Raw genomic sequence first — 17,841 nt, 5'->3', positions numbered from 1 at the left:
CACTGCCTTCGCCCAGACCAGAGGCATCGCTCGGCTGGGTTTGCAGATCCGCGGAGGCATCGCCGAGGGCGGGCTGAGCGGCGCTGTGTTGGGAGCCCGTGCCGTGGGAGCGGGCGGCTTGGCCTCGCTGCGGCGGCGGCGGCTTTGCGGGTCCTCGCTGGCGGCCTCGCCGGGCGGAGGAGGCTGCGGGGCTTTCTAAAGGGAGGAAGAACTTGCTATCGAGCCTGCTAATGAAATCCAACCGGCGGAGGGTCTGAAATTCCACCCGAGGGGAAATGGGGGAAAAAAGCCCAGCCGGGAGCGCGGCGCCAGGCATTGTTCTCCGGACCCCTCCCGCAGCCTGGAGAGGGAAAGGGCCGCTGCGGGTTGGATTTCATTAGCAGGCTCGATAGCAAGTTCGATAGCGGCGGGCGAACGAGGCGAGCGGCGGGCGAACGAGGGGAGTGGGGGGCGAACGAGGGGAGCGGCGGGCGAACGAGGGGAATGGGGGGAGAACGAGGGGAGCGGCGGGCGAACGGGGCGAGCGGCGGGCGAACGGGGCGAGCGGCGGGCGAACGGGATGTGCGGCCGCCGAACGGGGCGAGCGGCAAACGGCGGGCGGGCATCAGCGAGGATCCGAGGCGGCGGGGAAGACCCAGGGAACGTTCCTTCGGCCGCCCAACAGCTGATCTGCTCGGTAGCGCGGCAGCAGCGAGGAGCCGAAGATGAGGTTTCCCCGTTGCCCAGGCAAAGGGGAAACCCCATCTTCGGCTCCTCGCTGCTGCCGCGCTACCGAGCAGATCAGCTGTTGGGCGGCTGAAGTAACCTTCCCTTGGTCTTCCCCACCGCCCACACGCAAACTTCACCATCTGCGCATGTGCGGCCATGAAAAAATGGCCGCACATGCGCAGATGGTGTTTTTACTTCCGCACCGCTATATCGCGAAAAATCGAGTTTCGCGAGGGGTCTTGGAACGGAACCCTCGCGAAACTCGAGGGATCACTGTACACCAAATAAGCAAACAGAGGAAATAGACAAATCATTTGCTGCATCACAATAGTAATAGTAACTATCCTGACATCAACTGGAATACAAATAGTAGCATAGAGTGTATCATTCAGAGAACAGTGGGATATTTTATTCAAATAACTGCCTTATTCGAAATATATATGTGAATATAGTTTCTATATACCGTAGATCAGGGGTCCCCAACCACCGGGCCGCGGACCAGTACCGGGCCGCGGGGCATGTTGCACCGGTCCGTGGAGTCAGCAGCTGCCAGCCCTCATGCCGCCACCCGTTCCCTCCAGCGCTTCGCCTCCCGCCGGGCAAGAGGCCTCGGGAGGCAGGTTCTGCCGGCCACAGGACGATGGATGGGACAGAGGGGCGGGAAGGACCGAGAGGCTCAAGCCTCTTTTGGCTTCTGCCGTGGGGCGCTTTTGCGTTTTTGGCTGGGGGGAGGCAGGAGGGCCAGCCTGACCCCCTCTCTCCAGCGCTTAGCTCCCGCTGGGCAAGAGGGCTTGGGAGGCAGGTTCTGCCGGCCACAGGACGATGGCGGGAAAGAGGGGCGGGGAGGACCAGCACCCCCATGCTTAATCCCGCCCCCAACCACGCCCCTTTCCGCCCCCACTGGGCCATAGAAAAATTGTCTTGCTGAAACTGGTCCCTGGTGGAAAAAACGTTGGGGACCACTGCCGTAGATGATTCGTAAATGTGTATAAAAGTGAACAAATTAGTGAAAATAATTTGGCAAGTACAATCAGTGAAGCCATTGTGCTCTATAGTAATTTATTAAATTTCTACAGGTATATTACTTTTATTAAAGATGAGAAAATAGAGCTAGAAACTAAAAACTTGGAAAAGATTATTATATATACTGTATTGTCAGATGATGGAAATTATAGTTACTATGTACAAGTAAATATTATAAGTTAAGATTATTATTATTATTATTATGTATGTTTAAAAAGTAAAAAAATAAGATGATGGATAGAAGGTAGATGCGCAAATACCATTATTATTATTATTATTATTATTATTATTATTATTATTATTATTATTATTATGTATGTTTAAAAAGTAAAAAATAAGATGATGGATAGAAGGTATATACGCAAATACCATTATTATTATTATTATTATTATTATCATCATCATTATCATTATCATTATTTTATTTATTTAAAACGAACTGTATATAAAATAAATAAATATGAATAGGATGAAGTATGATAACTTTGTTATTCTGTTCGGGTTTCAGAGATTGAATGGACCAGATTTCTGTTTAATAATACTTATATCATGATTTGGATTTCAGGGAAGAGCTTGGATTAGAGTAGCACTTATGGAAAAACACTTGTCTGAATATATTTCAGCAGCTTTGAGAGATTTCAAAACAACCAGGTATTAAATATTTTGTTAAATAAAGTAGATTTTAAGTCATTTAAAATTCCTTATTCTTTATCAGATTTAGTCAGTAAATGATAACTTGCATGGAAGGGAGTAAAATGAAAACATGTATTTATATTCAGTGTTAAACCTTCAGTGTTAAGTCTTCGGAGAGGGGCGGCATACAAATATAATAAATTATTATTATTATTATTATTATTATTATTATTATTATTATTATTTGTTTATTATTGGTGGTATGGTTACTTATGACAGCTGGCTTTAAGGAGTATTTATGTAAAGTGTGTTATATTGAAACACTTATTCTGTAATTTGGTTGAAATCATCAGATTCTTTAGATGCTACTATTTATAATTTGATTTATGTACAAGAAATTAGAATTAATAAATATTTCCTTAAGTTAAACAATCACACATATATTCTAGATTGGGAGATTTAAATATAAATGTCCAGAAGGCTACCGTGGTAGTAGCGCTTCGAATACTTTGTTAAATGTTTTAAACAAAATATAACTTACTTCATACTCCATGAACTCAGCAATTTCAGCATAACGGTAAGGAGAAAGTAGGTAGGGAAAAAGATTTTTTCTTTTGTTTCAAAATAATAGAACAAGAAACCACCCAGTGAAGCTAGAAGGAGATAAAAGCAAACACTTCTTTACCGATCACCAAATGATTTTGTAGAATTCATTATCACATGTGTTGCTACCAAATTTAATGGCTTTTTAGTGGAAGTATATTCATGGAGAACAGGGTTATCAAGCTTACTGGTCTAGAAGACATCCTGGTTTGATCCTCCAAAAATCAGTGGCAGTGAACAATGGTGGAAGAGATGTTGCTTTCTGCAGCACTATAAGCTTATGGGAAAAAGAAAATACGACACTAAGATGGCTATTGGCCTGATCAAGCATCACTGTTATGCTCTGAATGACTCTAGGGGGGCGAGAGGGAGGGGGTTAAAAATAGTTACTTTCTATCCCAATAGCAACCTGATAGAATTTGGTAGATCTTGGCATTAACCGCAATCACTAATTTGAATATTTGGCATGATATTTTAATAATAGAGAATATTTAATCTTTTTCTAGAAGATTCTATGATGATGGAGCAATTGTATTGGGAGAAGAAGCAAACATGTTAGCTGGCATGCTGCTCGGACTCAATGCTATCGATTTCAGGTATTCATTGTGAAAGTGAAATGAAATAATTTTATTTAGTAAAATATAATTAATTTTGTAATTAACTCATAGGTGAAGATGTCATATTTAAAATTAGTAAATCTGTTTACTTATTTGATGGAAGTGAAATTTTAGAATATAGAAAAACAGAGTTGGAAGGGACCTTGGAGGTCTTCTACTCCAACCACCTGCTCAGGCAGAAAATCCTATGGGAGTGATGGCGCACCTCCCCCCGGGTGCCGAAAGAGCATGTGCGCATGCTATTGCACATGCGTGAGTGCCCAAACAACTCAATGCCTGGGAAGGGTGAAAACAAGTTCCCCTACCCCCTGAAGGCCCTCTGGAGGCCTGAAATGGCCTGTTTCCCAACTTCTGGTGAGCCCAGTAGGCTCGTGTTTCACTTTCTATTGGCAACAAAGGCTTCCCTGGAGCCAGGAGAGGATCAAACGCCTTCCCTCATCCCCCCAGAGACTCTCTGGAAGCCAAAAACGCTCTCCCAGAGCCTCTGTGTGAGCCAAAAATCAGCTGGCCAGCACAAACATGCACGTTGGAGCTGAGCTAGGGCAACGGCTCACGTGACAGCAGATATGGCTCCGCGTGCCACTTGTGGCACCCATGCGGTGTTTTTCTGTGCATGTGTGTCAGACCCATAGAAATAGCAAAGAATTGGAGAAATATACATTATGGCAGTATATTAATGCCAGAAGGTTTTCTTGAATGTAGTCACACTAACTCCTCCCAATTATTTAAATAGATCTACTCCAAAGATGACTAAGTCAGGGTTTAATTCAGCTGCCTTAATACTAAAACAGGACATTGTTACATTTAAAATTATGCTTTTACAGATCTTTAAAATTGATGTGGCTTTCTGGAAGTATACATTATTCTCTACTATTTAAAAGAAGAGCCTCTTCATATCAAGCATTTATTTTAAAAAGCTTCTTTGATTTGTTAAGTTGTCTACAACAATTATAAAGCAGTCTTTTAAAATAGTCTAATAATTTGGACATTCTGTACACATTTATAGTTATTGACTTACCTCCTTGCATCCAGTTTCAGTAGTCTCATTAGCACAAGAAAATAAAATTCTCCCTCTGCCTCTACCTCCCAGAAATTTGCCTCCTTACAGCTAGTTTCACTTTCAGTTTTAGCACGTGGTCTGCCTGCAGTGTCCTGAATCAGCTGTGGGTTAGGAGGCTGAAAATTAATTTCTTTTGCTAATTAAGCTTTGTACTTTTTTCTGCAAAGAGGCAAATTGTTGGGAGGCAGAGGCCAAAGGGTGGGGGTGGTTGGGTGGGGCTACATTTGGTGTATAAGACACACCCAAGTTTTCACCCTCTTGGGTGGTAAATCTTATACAGTGATACCTCATCTTACAAACTTAATTGGTTCTGGGACGAGGTTTGTAAGGTGAAAGGCTTGTAAGACGAAACAATATTTTCCAAAGGAATCAATGGAAAAGCGATTAATGCGTGCAAGCCCCAAACTCATCCGTTTTGCCAGCTGAAGCGCCCGTTTTCGTGCTGCTGGGATTCTCCTGAGGCTCCCCTCCATGGGAATCCCCACCTCCGGACTTCCGTGTTTTTGCAATGCTGCAGGGGAATCCCAACAGGGGAATCCCAGCAGCGCAAAAACGGATGCTTCGCTGGCAACGGAAGTCCGGAGGTGGGGTTTCCAGCGAGGGGAGCCTCAGCGAAATTGCAGCATCGCAAAAATACGGAAGTCCTCAAAACCCCACCTCCAGACTTCCATGTTCCGGACTTCTGTTGCCAGCGAAGTGCCCATTTTTACACTGCTGGGATTTCCATGCAGCATTGCAAAAACACAGAAGTCCGGAGGTGGTGTTTCCCATGGAGGGGAGTCTCAGGGCAATCCCAGCAGTGCAAAAATGGGCACTTCGCTAGCAACAGAAGTTTGGAGGCGGGGCATCCCAGTGGTGGTGGCTTGGGTATGTAAGGTGAAAATAGTTTGGAAGAAGAGGCAAAAAAAATCTTAAACCCCAGCTTTGTATCTTGAAAAGTTTGTGTGATGAGGGGTTTGTAAGACAAGGTATCACTGTACTTGTAAAAATACATTAGGTTGATTATGCTTTCTTTGTGGCAGCCCCTTAGATATTGGAACATTGCTATCATGTCACTCCTAGTCCTTCTTTTCATTAAACTGGACATACCCAATTTCAGCAACTATTCATTATATGTTTTAGCCCTCAGTCCCCTAATCATATTTTTTGCAGTTTTCTTCACACTTTCTAGAGTCTCAGAAACTTTTTTACACCATGATGACTAATATGCCAAGTGTGATCTTACCAAGGCATTATAAAGTGGTATTAACACATCATATGATCTTGATTCTATCCTTCTGTTAATAAAACCTAGAACTGTGTTGGCTTTTTTGGCAACTGCAGGACACTTCTGACTCATATTTAAGTGATTGTCCACTAGAACTCTCAAGATCCCTCTCATATTTACTAGTATTGAGTCAGGTGCAACCTATACATTAATGTGCATTTGGTTTTTCTTGCCTAAATGTAGAATCTTTTTTTAAAAATATTTAATTTCATTTTGTTAGATACCGTGTTTCCCCGAAAGTAAGACAGTGTCTTACTTTCTTTTTACCCCCAAAAGCCCCACTACGTCTTACTTTCGGGGTATGTCTTACATTGGAAAAAAATTGAAAGGGTCGCGTTCCCGAAGGCATCTCCCCAGAGTTCAGAAGGGCAGCTGCGGGACAGGAGCCTTGTGAGCCCTTTTCCAAGTTAAACCTCAGGGCTCCAAGCGGCGTGCATGCGTGGAGCCACAGACGCATGTCGGGGAAGCGTGTGTCTGGAGGGGAGGAGCCACTCTGCGCAGTTGGGCAGCCCCACCTGCCTGCCGGAAAGGAGGCGGGTGAAGGAGGGCGCAGCTCCGGCCGCTCGCCTCGGAGCTGGTCGGCCTCGCTGGCCGCTTGCAGCCGAGCCTCGGCAGGACTCGGTTGCTGGGACGAGCGCCTTCGCTGCAAGCCGCCGCCCGCTCGGCTCGCTTCGGACCAGCGCCGTCCTTCTCTTTGCCAAGCCGGGGAAGAGGCGGTGGCGCCGCGGCGAGGCGAAGGCGAGGGGCGCGCGGGGAGCTTGGAAGCGACGTCATCGGGCTCCCCCCCGGCAATACCCCCGTGTTTCCCCGAAAGTAAGACATATGTCTTACTTTTGGGGTACGGCTTATATTAGCCGACCCCCCTGAAACTCCCGATACGTCTTACAATCGGGGGTGTCTTACTATCGGGGAAACAGGGTAGCACCCAATATTCAAGTCTGCCAAGATTCTTCTGTATCTTAAGCCTATCTTCTGGAGGGTTGACTATTCCTGCCAACTTGGTGACATCTGCAAATTCGATAAGTTCCTCATTTATCCCCTTACCCAAATCATTGATGAAAATGTGGAAGAGTACTGGACCCAAAACAGAGCCTTGGATTAACCCACTTTATACTTCCCTCCATTTAGATGCAGTTCCCATTGAGGTGTGGAACTCAATGAGTATGTTGAGTGTGGTTGATCATCAGTTACAAATCTATCTGGTGATGATGCTGTTTAACCCACATTTTTCTATCCTGTCAAGTAGTAGGTTGTGGTCTGCTGGTAATTATATGAGTAAATTATATTCACAGTATTCCTCTGGTCCACTATTTTTGTGAAAGAATGCAATAAGATTTGTCTTGCATCATCTGTTTTTGACAAACCTACGTAGGCTTTAGGTTTTGTCTTTGTTTGCCTCTAGGTGTTGGCAAATTCATTCCTTGATTAGCTTTTCCAGTATCTTCCCAGATATTGAAGTCAGGTTGATAGGTCTGTAGTTTCCTGGATCCATTTCCCCCCTTTTTTGAAGGTGGGAACTACTTCAGCTCTTTTCCAGTCTTCTGGCAGTTCTCCAGGATCATTGAAAGATATAGTTCAATGGTTCTAAGATCATGTCTGCCAATACCTTCAGAACCCTGGGCATGTAATCTATCTGGTTCTGGTGATTTGAACTCGTCTAGAGTGGACATGTGCTTTGCTGCTTGTGATGACATAGACATATCCACGTGTTTTTCTGGGCAATAGCAGAAAACTAATTTTCCATTTATTTCTTTTCGAATTTTGTTAATTATTTCTACATCTAACCTCTAGTTCTTGTATTTCCTGATAGTCTCCTGTCCATGCATTGACCAATTCTGATCTGCTTATTTTACTAATCTCACCCAAGATTTGCTCATCTGGAGCTGCATTATACATTATAGTGATAGTGTTAGTGATAATGAGTGGCAGTTTTGTTGTCATTTCTCTTTAATTTTTCTATGAAGATTGTAAGATAAAATAGATTATTTTGCTTTCCTTAAAACGTATTAAAATTTTCTCCAGTACAGTGGTACCTCAAGATACGAACCCCTCGTCTTACGAACAACTCGTGATACGAACCCGGGGTTCAGAAAATTTTTGCCTCTTCTTACGAACTTTTTTCGAGTTATGAACCGGCGTTCGGAGACTGCTGGGAAGCCGCGTGGCTGTTTTAAAAGGTGACAGCCGGGCGGTGGGGCTTCCCAGAAGCCTCCCGAACGCCGGTTCGTAACTCGAACAAAGTTCGTAAGAAGAGGCAAAATTTTTCTGAACCCCGGGTTCGGTTCGGGAGGTTGCTGGGAAGCCCCCCAGCCCGGCTGTGACCTTTTAAAACAGCCGCGCCGCTTCCCAGCTGTCTCCTGAAGCCGAACGTGGAAGTTCGGCTTTGGCGTTCGGCTTCAGGAGACAGCTGGGAAGCGGCGCGGCTGTTTTAAAAGGTCGCAGCCGGCCTGGGGGGCTTCCCAGAACCCCCCCGAACCCGGGTTCGGGGTTCGGGGGGTGCTGGAAAGCCCCCCAGGCCGGCTGCGACCTTTTAAAACAGCCGCGCCACTTCCCAGCTGTCTCCTGAAGCCGAACGCGGAAGTTCGGCTTTGGCGTTCGGCTTCAGGAGACAGCTGGGAAGCGGCGCGGCTGTTTTAAAAGGTCACAGCCGGCCTGGGGGGCTTTCCAGCACCCCCCCGAACCCCAAACCCGGGGTTCAGAAAAGCCCCCCAGGCCGGCTGTCACCTTTTAAAACAGCCGCGCGGCTTCCCAGCAGTCGCCGAAAGCCGTTTTTTTGCGGGGGTTTTTTGGTTGCACGGATTAATTGACTTTACATTGTTTCCTATGGGAAACAATGTTTCGTCTTACGAACCTTTCGTCATACAAACCTCCTCCTTGCACCAATTAAGTTCGTATCATGAGGTATTACTGTACATATAAAATAATTAAAAAGCAATATTTGAAAAAAGGAATTCTTTAAAAAACCCAGAATGACAGTTTGATTGCTGGTAAAATGATGGGTATGTAAGAATCAACATTTAAAGTTGAATTTTCTCATGTTAAAATTTGTTCTTACATAACATTTGCATTGGTGATTTTGTGAATATATGAATTAAGTGCTGAGATTATTAAATGCTGAGATTACAATATGTTTTATTGTTCTCAATTTCCGATTTCTCATTCTATAACAGCTTCTGCCTCAAAGGTGAAGCTTTGGATGGCAATTATCCAGCTGTGATAGATTATACACCATATCTGAAATTCACTCAAAGGTATTTGCTCAGTCAGTAAAGTTTATCTCTGCTTTAAAGTTTCTGTAATACAGTGATCCCTCGAGTATCGCGAGGGTTCCGTTCCAAGACCCCTCGCGATAATCGATTTTTTGCGATGTAGGGTTGCGGAAGTAAAAACACCATCTGCGCATGCGTGGCCTTTTTTCCATGGCCGCGCATGCGCAGATGGTGGAGTTTGCGTGGGTGGCGGGGAAACCCGATCTTCGTCTGCTCGCTGCTGCTGCGGCCGCCCAGCAGCTGATCTGGTCGGCAGCGCAGCAGCAGCGAGCAGACTAAGATCGGGGTTTCCCCGCCGCCCACGCAAAGGGGAAACCCCGATTCGGCTCCTCGCTGCTGCCGCGCTGCCGACCAGATCAGCTGCTGGGCGGCCGAAGGAACCTTCCCTGGGTCTTCCCCGCCGCTCCTCGCTGATGCCCCCGCTCGCCCGCCCGCCCGCCCGCCGCCCGCCGCCGGCCAGCAAGAGGGGGAGAGATAGAGAAAGAGAGAGAAGGAAAGAAAGAGATGAGAGAGGGAGGAAGAGAGTGTGAGAGAGGAAGAAGCAAGATAGAGAAAGAGAGAGAGAAAGAAAGATGAGAAAGGAAGGAAGAGAGTGACGTCATCGGGTGGAAAAATCGCGATACAGTGATCCCTCGATTTGCGCGTTCTCGATTAGCGCGAAACGCTGCAACGCGGTTTTTCAAAAATATTAATTAAAAAATAAGTCCGCGTTTTTTTTCTTACCCCACGGTTTTTCCCGCCCGATGATGTCATACTGATTGCTGATTGGCCAAAATCTCGACCAATCGTTGCAAATGCAAAAAAAAGCTTTGCAACTGTTGGAACTTGTTCAGACTTGTTGGAAGATGCCTCCTAAACGTTGCACACGGAGTGGAGGCGGCGACGCTAAAAAGACCAGGAGGATACTCACAATTAAAGAGAAAATTGACAGCCGGTGAGAGGAAGGAAGGAGGGAGGGAGAGGAGGGAAGGAGGGAGGGTTGCCATTGCCATTGCCGCCAGCGCTGCCCTGTGGGTAGCGGCGAGGAGCCCGGAAAAATCACCATTGCATTGCCAGCCTCCGAACTTGCGTCGCTCCACCTTCTGCGCATGTGCGGCCATGGAACAAAGGGCGCGCATGCGCAGATGGTGTTTTTACTTCCGCATCCAGTATAACGCGGAAATCGGTTAGCGCGGGAGGTCTTGGAACGTAACCCCCGCGCTAACCGAGGGATCACTGTATAGCGTTTCGCGAAGATCGAGATCGCGAAACTCGAGGGATCACTGTATATTTTTTTGTATTTTTATTTCACATATTGTTTTTTAATACTTTGTGTTACTTTCTGCTGGGAAAGGAAAGAATGAAGGAGGAGTTCCAAATGCCATTGAAAATGTTTTTATTAGAACATGACATGTATCACAAATGAATTGTTTGCTCATGGCCAGTCATATAACAAAAAGGTTGAAGGACTACCTTCTTAGAGTCATCTTTCTGTGGCCATTGTATTTATTGCTTTTTTTTACAAATCCTGTAGATAGAGACATTCTCTGCAAGATTTACACCACTTGCAAAGTTACACATTTATGTATGCCATAGAGTACTTTTGCCTTAATGTATATGTAGACAAATCTGTTGCAACTCTTTCCCTCAATCCCACTTTTCTATTTGGTGGTCACATAAATATGTTTTTCTTTCTTCACTTGAACTACTGATAGAAGTAAATATTTCCTTGAGCTTAGTTTAATGTAGAAGACAAGTTGAAAGAATTTAGAAGGAAAAGGGATACATTGATCATAGATTATAGTGATAGAAGATATAGGAAATGGTAGTTATATACAAGTTCTATGTAAAGGGAATCATCAAGTATCTGCACAATATGAGACTCTGTTCTGGATGATAGAATCATAAGTCCTTTTCCTTTTTACACCTGCAAAGCACAAATATGTGAACAAGCTTGAATCATTCTCAGCTGTACTAGGATTAAAATAGTATTTCCTCTTTTTATTTCAACACCATCTTAGAGTAGCTGGAAGGCATGTAAATTTTGTTAGATTTTGTACTTGTTATCTTGGAAGTAATCTACATCAGTGATTTTCAACCTTTTTTGAGCCACGGCACATTTTTTACATTTTAAAATCCTGGGGCACACCACCAACCAAAATGACACAAAATGTCACCCTAAGACAGTCTCCTCTCTTTTTCCGTCCGTCTCCTCCCCACCCTTGTGTGTGTATACACACTCTTGAACCATTTCCAAAAACAGGTGAGGGCTGGGTTTTTTTCTCTTATTCTTTGGGTGCTTTTATCATATGCTTTAAATCAAGAGTCACTTCTCTCTCTCTTTTGTTTCTCTCTCTTTCCTCTCATTCTCTGTCTCAATCATTTTCTCATTTCTCTTTTTTCCTCCCCTTTTTGCTCATTTCTTTCTCCCTTCCTCTCCTTTTCTCTCTCTCTCTCTCTTGCTTTCTCTCTCTCTCACTCTTGCTTTCTCTCTGTTTCTCTCTTTTCTTTCTCTCTCTTGCTTTCTCTCTCAAACTCTCTCTCTCTCTCTTGCTTTCTCTCTCTCTCTCTCACTCTCACTCTCTCTCTCAGCAAAAAGTTGCGAGACTGTAACCTGAGCCTCCTTCTTCGCGGCACACCTGACCATGTTTCGCGGCACACTAGTGTGCCACGGCACACTGGTTGAAAAACACTGATCTACATGATAGCAGTTACAGTGGTACCTCATCATATGAACTTAATTGGTTCCAGGAGGAGGTTCGTAAGGTGAAAAGTTCGTAAGATGAAACAATGTATCCCATAGGAATCAATGTAAAAGCAAATAATGTGTGCAAATCCTTCAGGAAAATCCCAAACTTTAGAAGGGAGGCGAATAGAGGGCAGGGAGGAGCAGCTAAAGGGGGCGGGTGGAAGAAGCAAGGCTAGGCTAAAGGGTGAGTGGGAAGGAAGAAAGGCAAGGGGGGCGCCCCTCCCTTTTCTTTCTTCAAAAGACACTGTTTCAGTTCCTTTGCAAGCACGTTGTTCTCTGCAAAAATTTTCCTCCCCCAAGCTGTCCCTCCCTCCTCCCTTTTCTTTCTTAAAAAGATACCCTTTCAGTTCCTTTGCAAGCACGTTGTTCTCTGCAAAAAATTTCCTCCCCCAGGCTGCCCCTCCCTCCTTCCTTTTCTTTCTTCAAAAGACACCCTTTCAGTTCCTTTGCAAGCACGTTGTTCTCTGCAAAATGTTTCCTACTCCAAGCAGCCTCTCCCTTTTCCTTCTTCAAAAAAGGGGGGGAAAAGAAACCCTTCATCCCAGCAGCAGCTGCTTGGGTTCGTAAGGTGAAAATAGTTCGGAAGAAGAGGCAAAAAAATCTTAAACACCGGGTTCGTATCTTGAAAAGTTCGTTAGAAGAGGCGTTCGTAAGATGAAGTACCACTGTACTTGCAGCAGAAATAATAGAGGCAGAATTGGGCTCAACAGTGGGGAGTGGAAACTGATCCATGAAGAAATAGATAGCGTTTCTCATCAGTAAGGAAACACTTAGCGAATGGATGATATGTTAGCTTTTGTTTTTAAGCTCTAGAATAATTTTTGCAGATTCATGATTATAAGATCCATCTCTTATTGGAATATCAAAAAAAAGGGGCAATTTTGAATAATTCAGTTTTTTCCATTTAAATTTTGCAAGTTATTGTTCTTAGCTTTTGAGTTTGATTTCTCAGTTCTGACAGCATCAGTAGTGATGAGGAAGAGCTAAGAACACTGGGCAGTAGTGGTAGTGAAAGCAGTACTCCAGAAAACATTGGTCCTCCTTTCAGCATGGATGAGAATAGCTGGTACAACAAGTGCAAACGGGTTGAACAGAAATACCTCCTCACTCTGGAACAAAAGGTAAATATTAATTGAGATAAAGTGGCTGAAAATATTTGGTATACAGTGTTCCCTCACTTTTTGCTGGGGTTGCGTTCCGAGACCGCCCGCGAAAGTCGAATTTCCGCGAAGTAGAGATGCGGAAGTAAATACACTATTTTTGGCTATGGACAATATCACAAGCCTTCCCTTAACACTTTAAACCCCTAAATTGCGATTTCCCATTCCCTTAGCAACCATTTAGATTATTACTCACTATGTTTCTTTATTAAAGTTTATTAAAAAAAATATTTATTAAAGGTCGACGAAAGTTTGGTGATGATACATGACGTCATCGGGCAGGAAAAACCGTGGTATAGGGGAAAAAACCACAAAGTATTTTTTAATTAATCTTTTTGAAAAACCGTGGTATAGACTTTCCGCGAAGTTCGAACCCGCGAAAATCGAGGGTACACTGTATTACAATTGTTACAATAACATTAATTCAAATAATTAATTTTAAAAATATTTTTTTTCAAAATAACAATTATTTTTAATGTAGCATTGTAATATTTATTAGTTAGTTATGGTTCTGGGAACAAAGTAATAAAACTTTTTGGTCACACAAGATTTACTTCTTAGTCATATAACATTCACTAAGTTATTGCAGATAAGATGCAGCCAGAAAGCTTTCTGGCAGAGGAAACCTCTTTTTTTTTCTTTTTGTTACATCTTTTTCAAATTCAAATTCTACCTCTTGTTCCTAAAGCAAGAAAGAGCACAGCAAGCAAAACTTAGTGGCAATGTAGAAATTTGTCTCTTAGTAAAGTCTTTAATCATGGATAGAAGAGATAAAAAATTATGCTCTATCTTTCAAATTTGTATTGTGCTTTGTGATATATATATAAGAAGCATACATGCAAGGAAATATGAAGCATTTCAGCTTTTATTATATATATAGACAAAATGCAATATATACAGTCATCAATCTATATAATGATCACAATGCAACAACATTTAATTTCTTCCTAAAGTGGTATTCTTTTTCTAGTTTATTAAAGATATCAAAAGTCTTGATTTAAGTTTTTATTACTGAGTTTGCTTCACTTCTTTTTACCCTGTAGTCAAACTTCTACCTTCAAAGATAGTTGGATTTGTCCTATAGGAACTGTTTCGATACTATAGATAATTTTCAAGGATTAGTTTCAAATCTTTACTATTTTTTGTTCTTTGGCAGTTTTGAATCTCTTTCAGTAAACTTTCTAATCAATCTATATAAAAGACTGGAGAGAATAATATTCTTACATGATTTTTTAAATGGACATTTGTAAAGTCATTCAGTCTTTCTCTCAGTTGTAAATGCTATTAAGCCTATTTTCAGTTCTGCTTTAGTTTTCTGTAACTAATATTCTTCAGGTTCAACTGAGTGGAAAAGTAAGTATTATTTTTTGAAATTTAAAAGCTGCCTGTTTGCACATTATTCTGGGTGGCTTATACTTTATACAATGAGCAATCATCACCTTCTCCCAAGTCCTAGAAGGACAGTCAGTTTATCAGTGCATACATACTATACATTCTGGCCTTTAAATAGAAATAGAAACTATGTACAGTATTTTTCGGAGTATAAGATGCACCCTAGTTTTTGAGGAGGAAAATAGGGAAAAGAATATGCTTACAAGATATTCATTTGGCTAGCATCCTTAGTCTGATCAGTTTCAACCCAATATTTTATCCCCTGGTTAGGACTTTAAACAAAACCTTATTTGGAGGGAGCAACAATGAAAGAGCTTGCAAGCCAATAAGAGCTGGGAACACTGTTAGAACCTGGTTAGGGCTGGAAAGAGCAAGTAGAGCAATGAAAAAAACTGCAAAGACTTAGGGCTTGGAAAACATTCTTTGCAGAGAATAACAATGAAAGACTTTGCAAGCCGACAAGAGCTGGGAACATTGTTAGCACCTGGTTAGGGCTGGAAATAAACATTTGGAGCAAATAAAACAATAAAGCTGCAAAGACTTAGAGCTTGGAAAACATTATTCATTAATTCACTAAACATTATTCATAATTCATTAAACATTAACATAAAACTTTAAGGTTGTTATTAATATGAAAATACTTGTAAGCAGTAAGAGCTGGAAACATTATTAGCACCTGGCTAGGGCTGGAAAAAAACTTATTTGGAGCAAGTTACTTAGGGCTTAGAAAACATTCTTCGCAAACAGTAACAATGAAAGAACCTGCAAGGTAAGAGCTGGGAAGATCGTTAGCATCTAGTTAGGGCTGGGGGGGAGGGGACCCTCGAAAAACTGCATTCAAAATATAAGACGCACCTGAATTTATTTTTTCAAATAAGTTGTCAAAGTAATTTTAAAACTAAAAGTTCATGAGATACTTATGTTTCTAGGGTTATCTAGAAGAATTAGTACGCCTCAGAGAGACTCAGCTGGATGAATCCATCTCTCAGAAGAAGACCTTGCAGGAGAAGATAGAATCTATGAATCTGGCTCATAAAATGGAAAAGGAACAACTTGAGTTTATCATTGTGGAACTGCAGGATCAGCTGTAAGTTGGTTATGGTACAGATGTTTTCCTAAATATGCTCTTGACTAAGAGGTGCTTTTTTTGTCTTTATACAGAAAAGTGCCGTTAAAATGTTGTGAAGTATTAATATTGCTCAGTTTCTAAATTAACTTTTCTTTACAAAAGGTAGAAAGGCTGTAAGTTGCATCCTAGTCTTTTAAACTCACCTTTTTTTCCTAAGGTTTAATTTTTACATACTGTAAATATTATATAACGTATTAAGAATCATCATTTCTAGCAAGTGAATTTAACATTCATCTTTTGTTGCCATCTAATCAATTCAACACCCGATTACTGTGTTAACCAAACTAACATCAATACTCAAAATAGAAGCACTGGTATCTTTTCTACCTGAAATATTTGTCCCAAGGCACAACTAGACAATCTGCTTCAGTGAAATTGTACAACTTAGTTTTGAAAGCTTTGAGAATTCTAAGCACTAATTATTTCTCCTTCACAAATTTTTAATTTATGGGGGGAGAGTTATGCTGAGGGCAGAAAGTGACTTTTTTTCTTTTTCATTACTTAAAAAAAAAATTCTAGAATGTGTCCCAAATATGCTTTTTCAAAGTCACCTGGAATTTGTTTTTTGCTTGAAACAAGCAATTTTGCTTCTCATTCAAAGAACTTCTTTAGTTCTGGACTGAAGAACATTAGATGAGAAGTGAAACCTTTTTAAAGAAAACAAATTAAGAAAGGTCAGTTGCCTTTTGAAAAAAAGGGAAACATACCATACTTTTCAGAGTATAAGGTGCATTTCCCCCCAAAAGTGGATGGAAATCTCTGTGCACCTTATACACTAAATGTTGCTGACTGGCTCCCACCCTTTGGGAGGCTGGAAACAGGAGGCTGTTTTCGGCCACCTCGTGTTATATTTTCAGCCTCTGTACGCTGCAGTTTTGACCCATTCCAGGCTGTGGGAATCACCACAGCACAATGCCACCTCTGCACATAGCATTTTTTGCTTCCACGTGTTGCATTTTCAGCCGGTCCCAGTTGGCAGGGATCGGTGGCAGTGTGCTGTGGTGATCCTGGCAGCCTGGAATGGGTCTAAAATGGAGTGTGTGGAAGCCAAAAGCTTGACATGCGGAGGCTGAACACATGACATGCAGAGGCCTTAATAGGCTATGGCAATCCCCACAGCCTACAACAGCTGATTGGCAGTACAGTGTTCCCTCGATTTTCGCGGGGGATGCGTTCCAAGACCGCCCGCGAAAGTCGAATTTCCGCGAAGTAGAGATGCGGAAGTAAATACACCATTTTTGGCTATGAACAGTATCACAAGCCTTCCCTTAACACTTTAAACCCTTAGCAACCATTTAGATTATTACTCACCATGTTTATTTATTAAAGTTTATTAAAAAAAATATTTATTAAAGGTGGGCAAAAGTTTGGCGATGATGTATGACATCATCAGGCGGAAAAAACCGTGGTATAGGGAAAAACCCCGCAAAGTATTTTTTAATTAATATTTTTGAAAAACCATGGTATAGCCGTTTCGCAAAGTTCAAACCCGCGAAAATCGAGGGACCACTGTATTCCAGGAGGGCAGTTCAACTGCCAATCAGCTGCCCATTTTGAATCAGGCTGCAATAACGTACTGAAGCTGACCAGATTTTTTGCTGCAAGGTCGCTAGCCAGATGAATACTGATATGATGCTTGTAGGCAGAGGCAGAATTTTTCTCCTTGTTTTCCTCTTCAAAAACTAATGTGTGTCTTTAATACATTTTCTTTATAGTTTATTAAGAAAACTGGATGATTGAAACTATTTTAGCACTATTTTCAGTAAAAGACAATGTCGTTTTTAATCTTGACACTTAATTGCCAGAAATAATGAAGATGTGACTGATTGTTTTTAAAAATTAAGAGTGTAAAGATACCACATTACATACTCGGTGGTAAAAATTTGTTGCAAACATTTATTTCTTTTTCTTCATACTCCACTACTTTTTTTATTTATAAATTTATACCATATTGTTTAATAATAAATTTCTTTTACAGGCAGAAAAGTTATTTATGGTATTGTATTTTTTAACTAATAAAAAATACAAAAATATAATAATATGATAATACAAGATCTAACAGCAGAGCTAAATTTTCAGGATAGGAAATAGAAATGGCTGTCAATGATAGATTATTGATTCTAGATTTAAATGGATCTACAATATGTAAAATATGGCATTAATCTGTAGTATTAAACATAGGATGTTGCTTGTCTTCTATCCAAATCAGGCACTTATTTGTGGCCACAAAATTGTAATACAGTCCAATCCAG

The 17,841-nt window shown here is 42.0% G+C and overlaps 1 protein-coding gene across 4 annotated transcripts in view; it reads left to right on the top strand.

The window, feature by feature from the left end:
* RUNDC3B (RUN domain containing 3B) overlaps nt 1-17,841 on the top strand; it is a 65,862-nt gene that overhangs the window by 26,210 nt on the left and 21,811 nt on the right. For 3 of the 4 annotated variants that reach the window (XM_070727442.1, XM_070727440.1, XM_070727444.1), the window contains exons 4-8: nt 2,297-2,382; nt 3,474-3,563; nt 9,082-9,162; nt 12,861-13,029; nt 15,390-15,547. In XM_070727442.1, coding sequence (XP_070583543.1) covers nt 2,297-2,382; nt 3,474-3,563; nt 9,082-9,162; nt 12,861-13,029; nt 15,390-15,547 — 584 coding nt within the window. The remainder of the gene's footprint in view (nt 1-2,296; nt 2,383-3,473; nt 3,564-9,081; nt 9,163-12,860; nt 13,030-15,389; nt 15,548-17,841) is intronic. The other variant, XM_070727441.1, reaches the window with a different exon arrangement.

This window comes from Erythrolamprus reginae, chromosome Z (genome assembly GCF_031021105.1).
Source record: "Erythrolamprus reginae isolate rEryReg1 chromosome Z, rEryReg1.hap1, whole genome shotgun sequence".
In the NCBI taxonomy this organism is placed as follows: Eukaryota; Metazoa; Chordata; class Lepidosauria; order Squamata; family Dipsadidae; genus Erythrolamprus; species Erythrolamprus reginae.
Note: the sequence above shows the minus strand (reverse complement) of the source record. Positions and strands in the feature narration are given on the sequence as shown.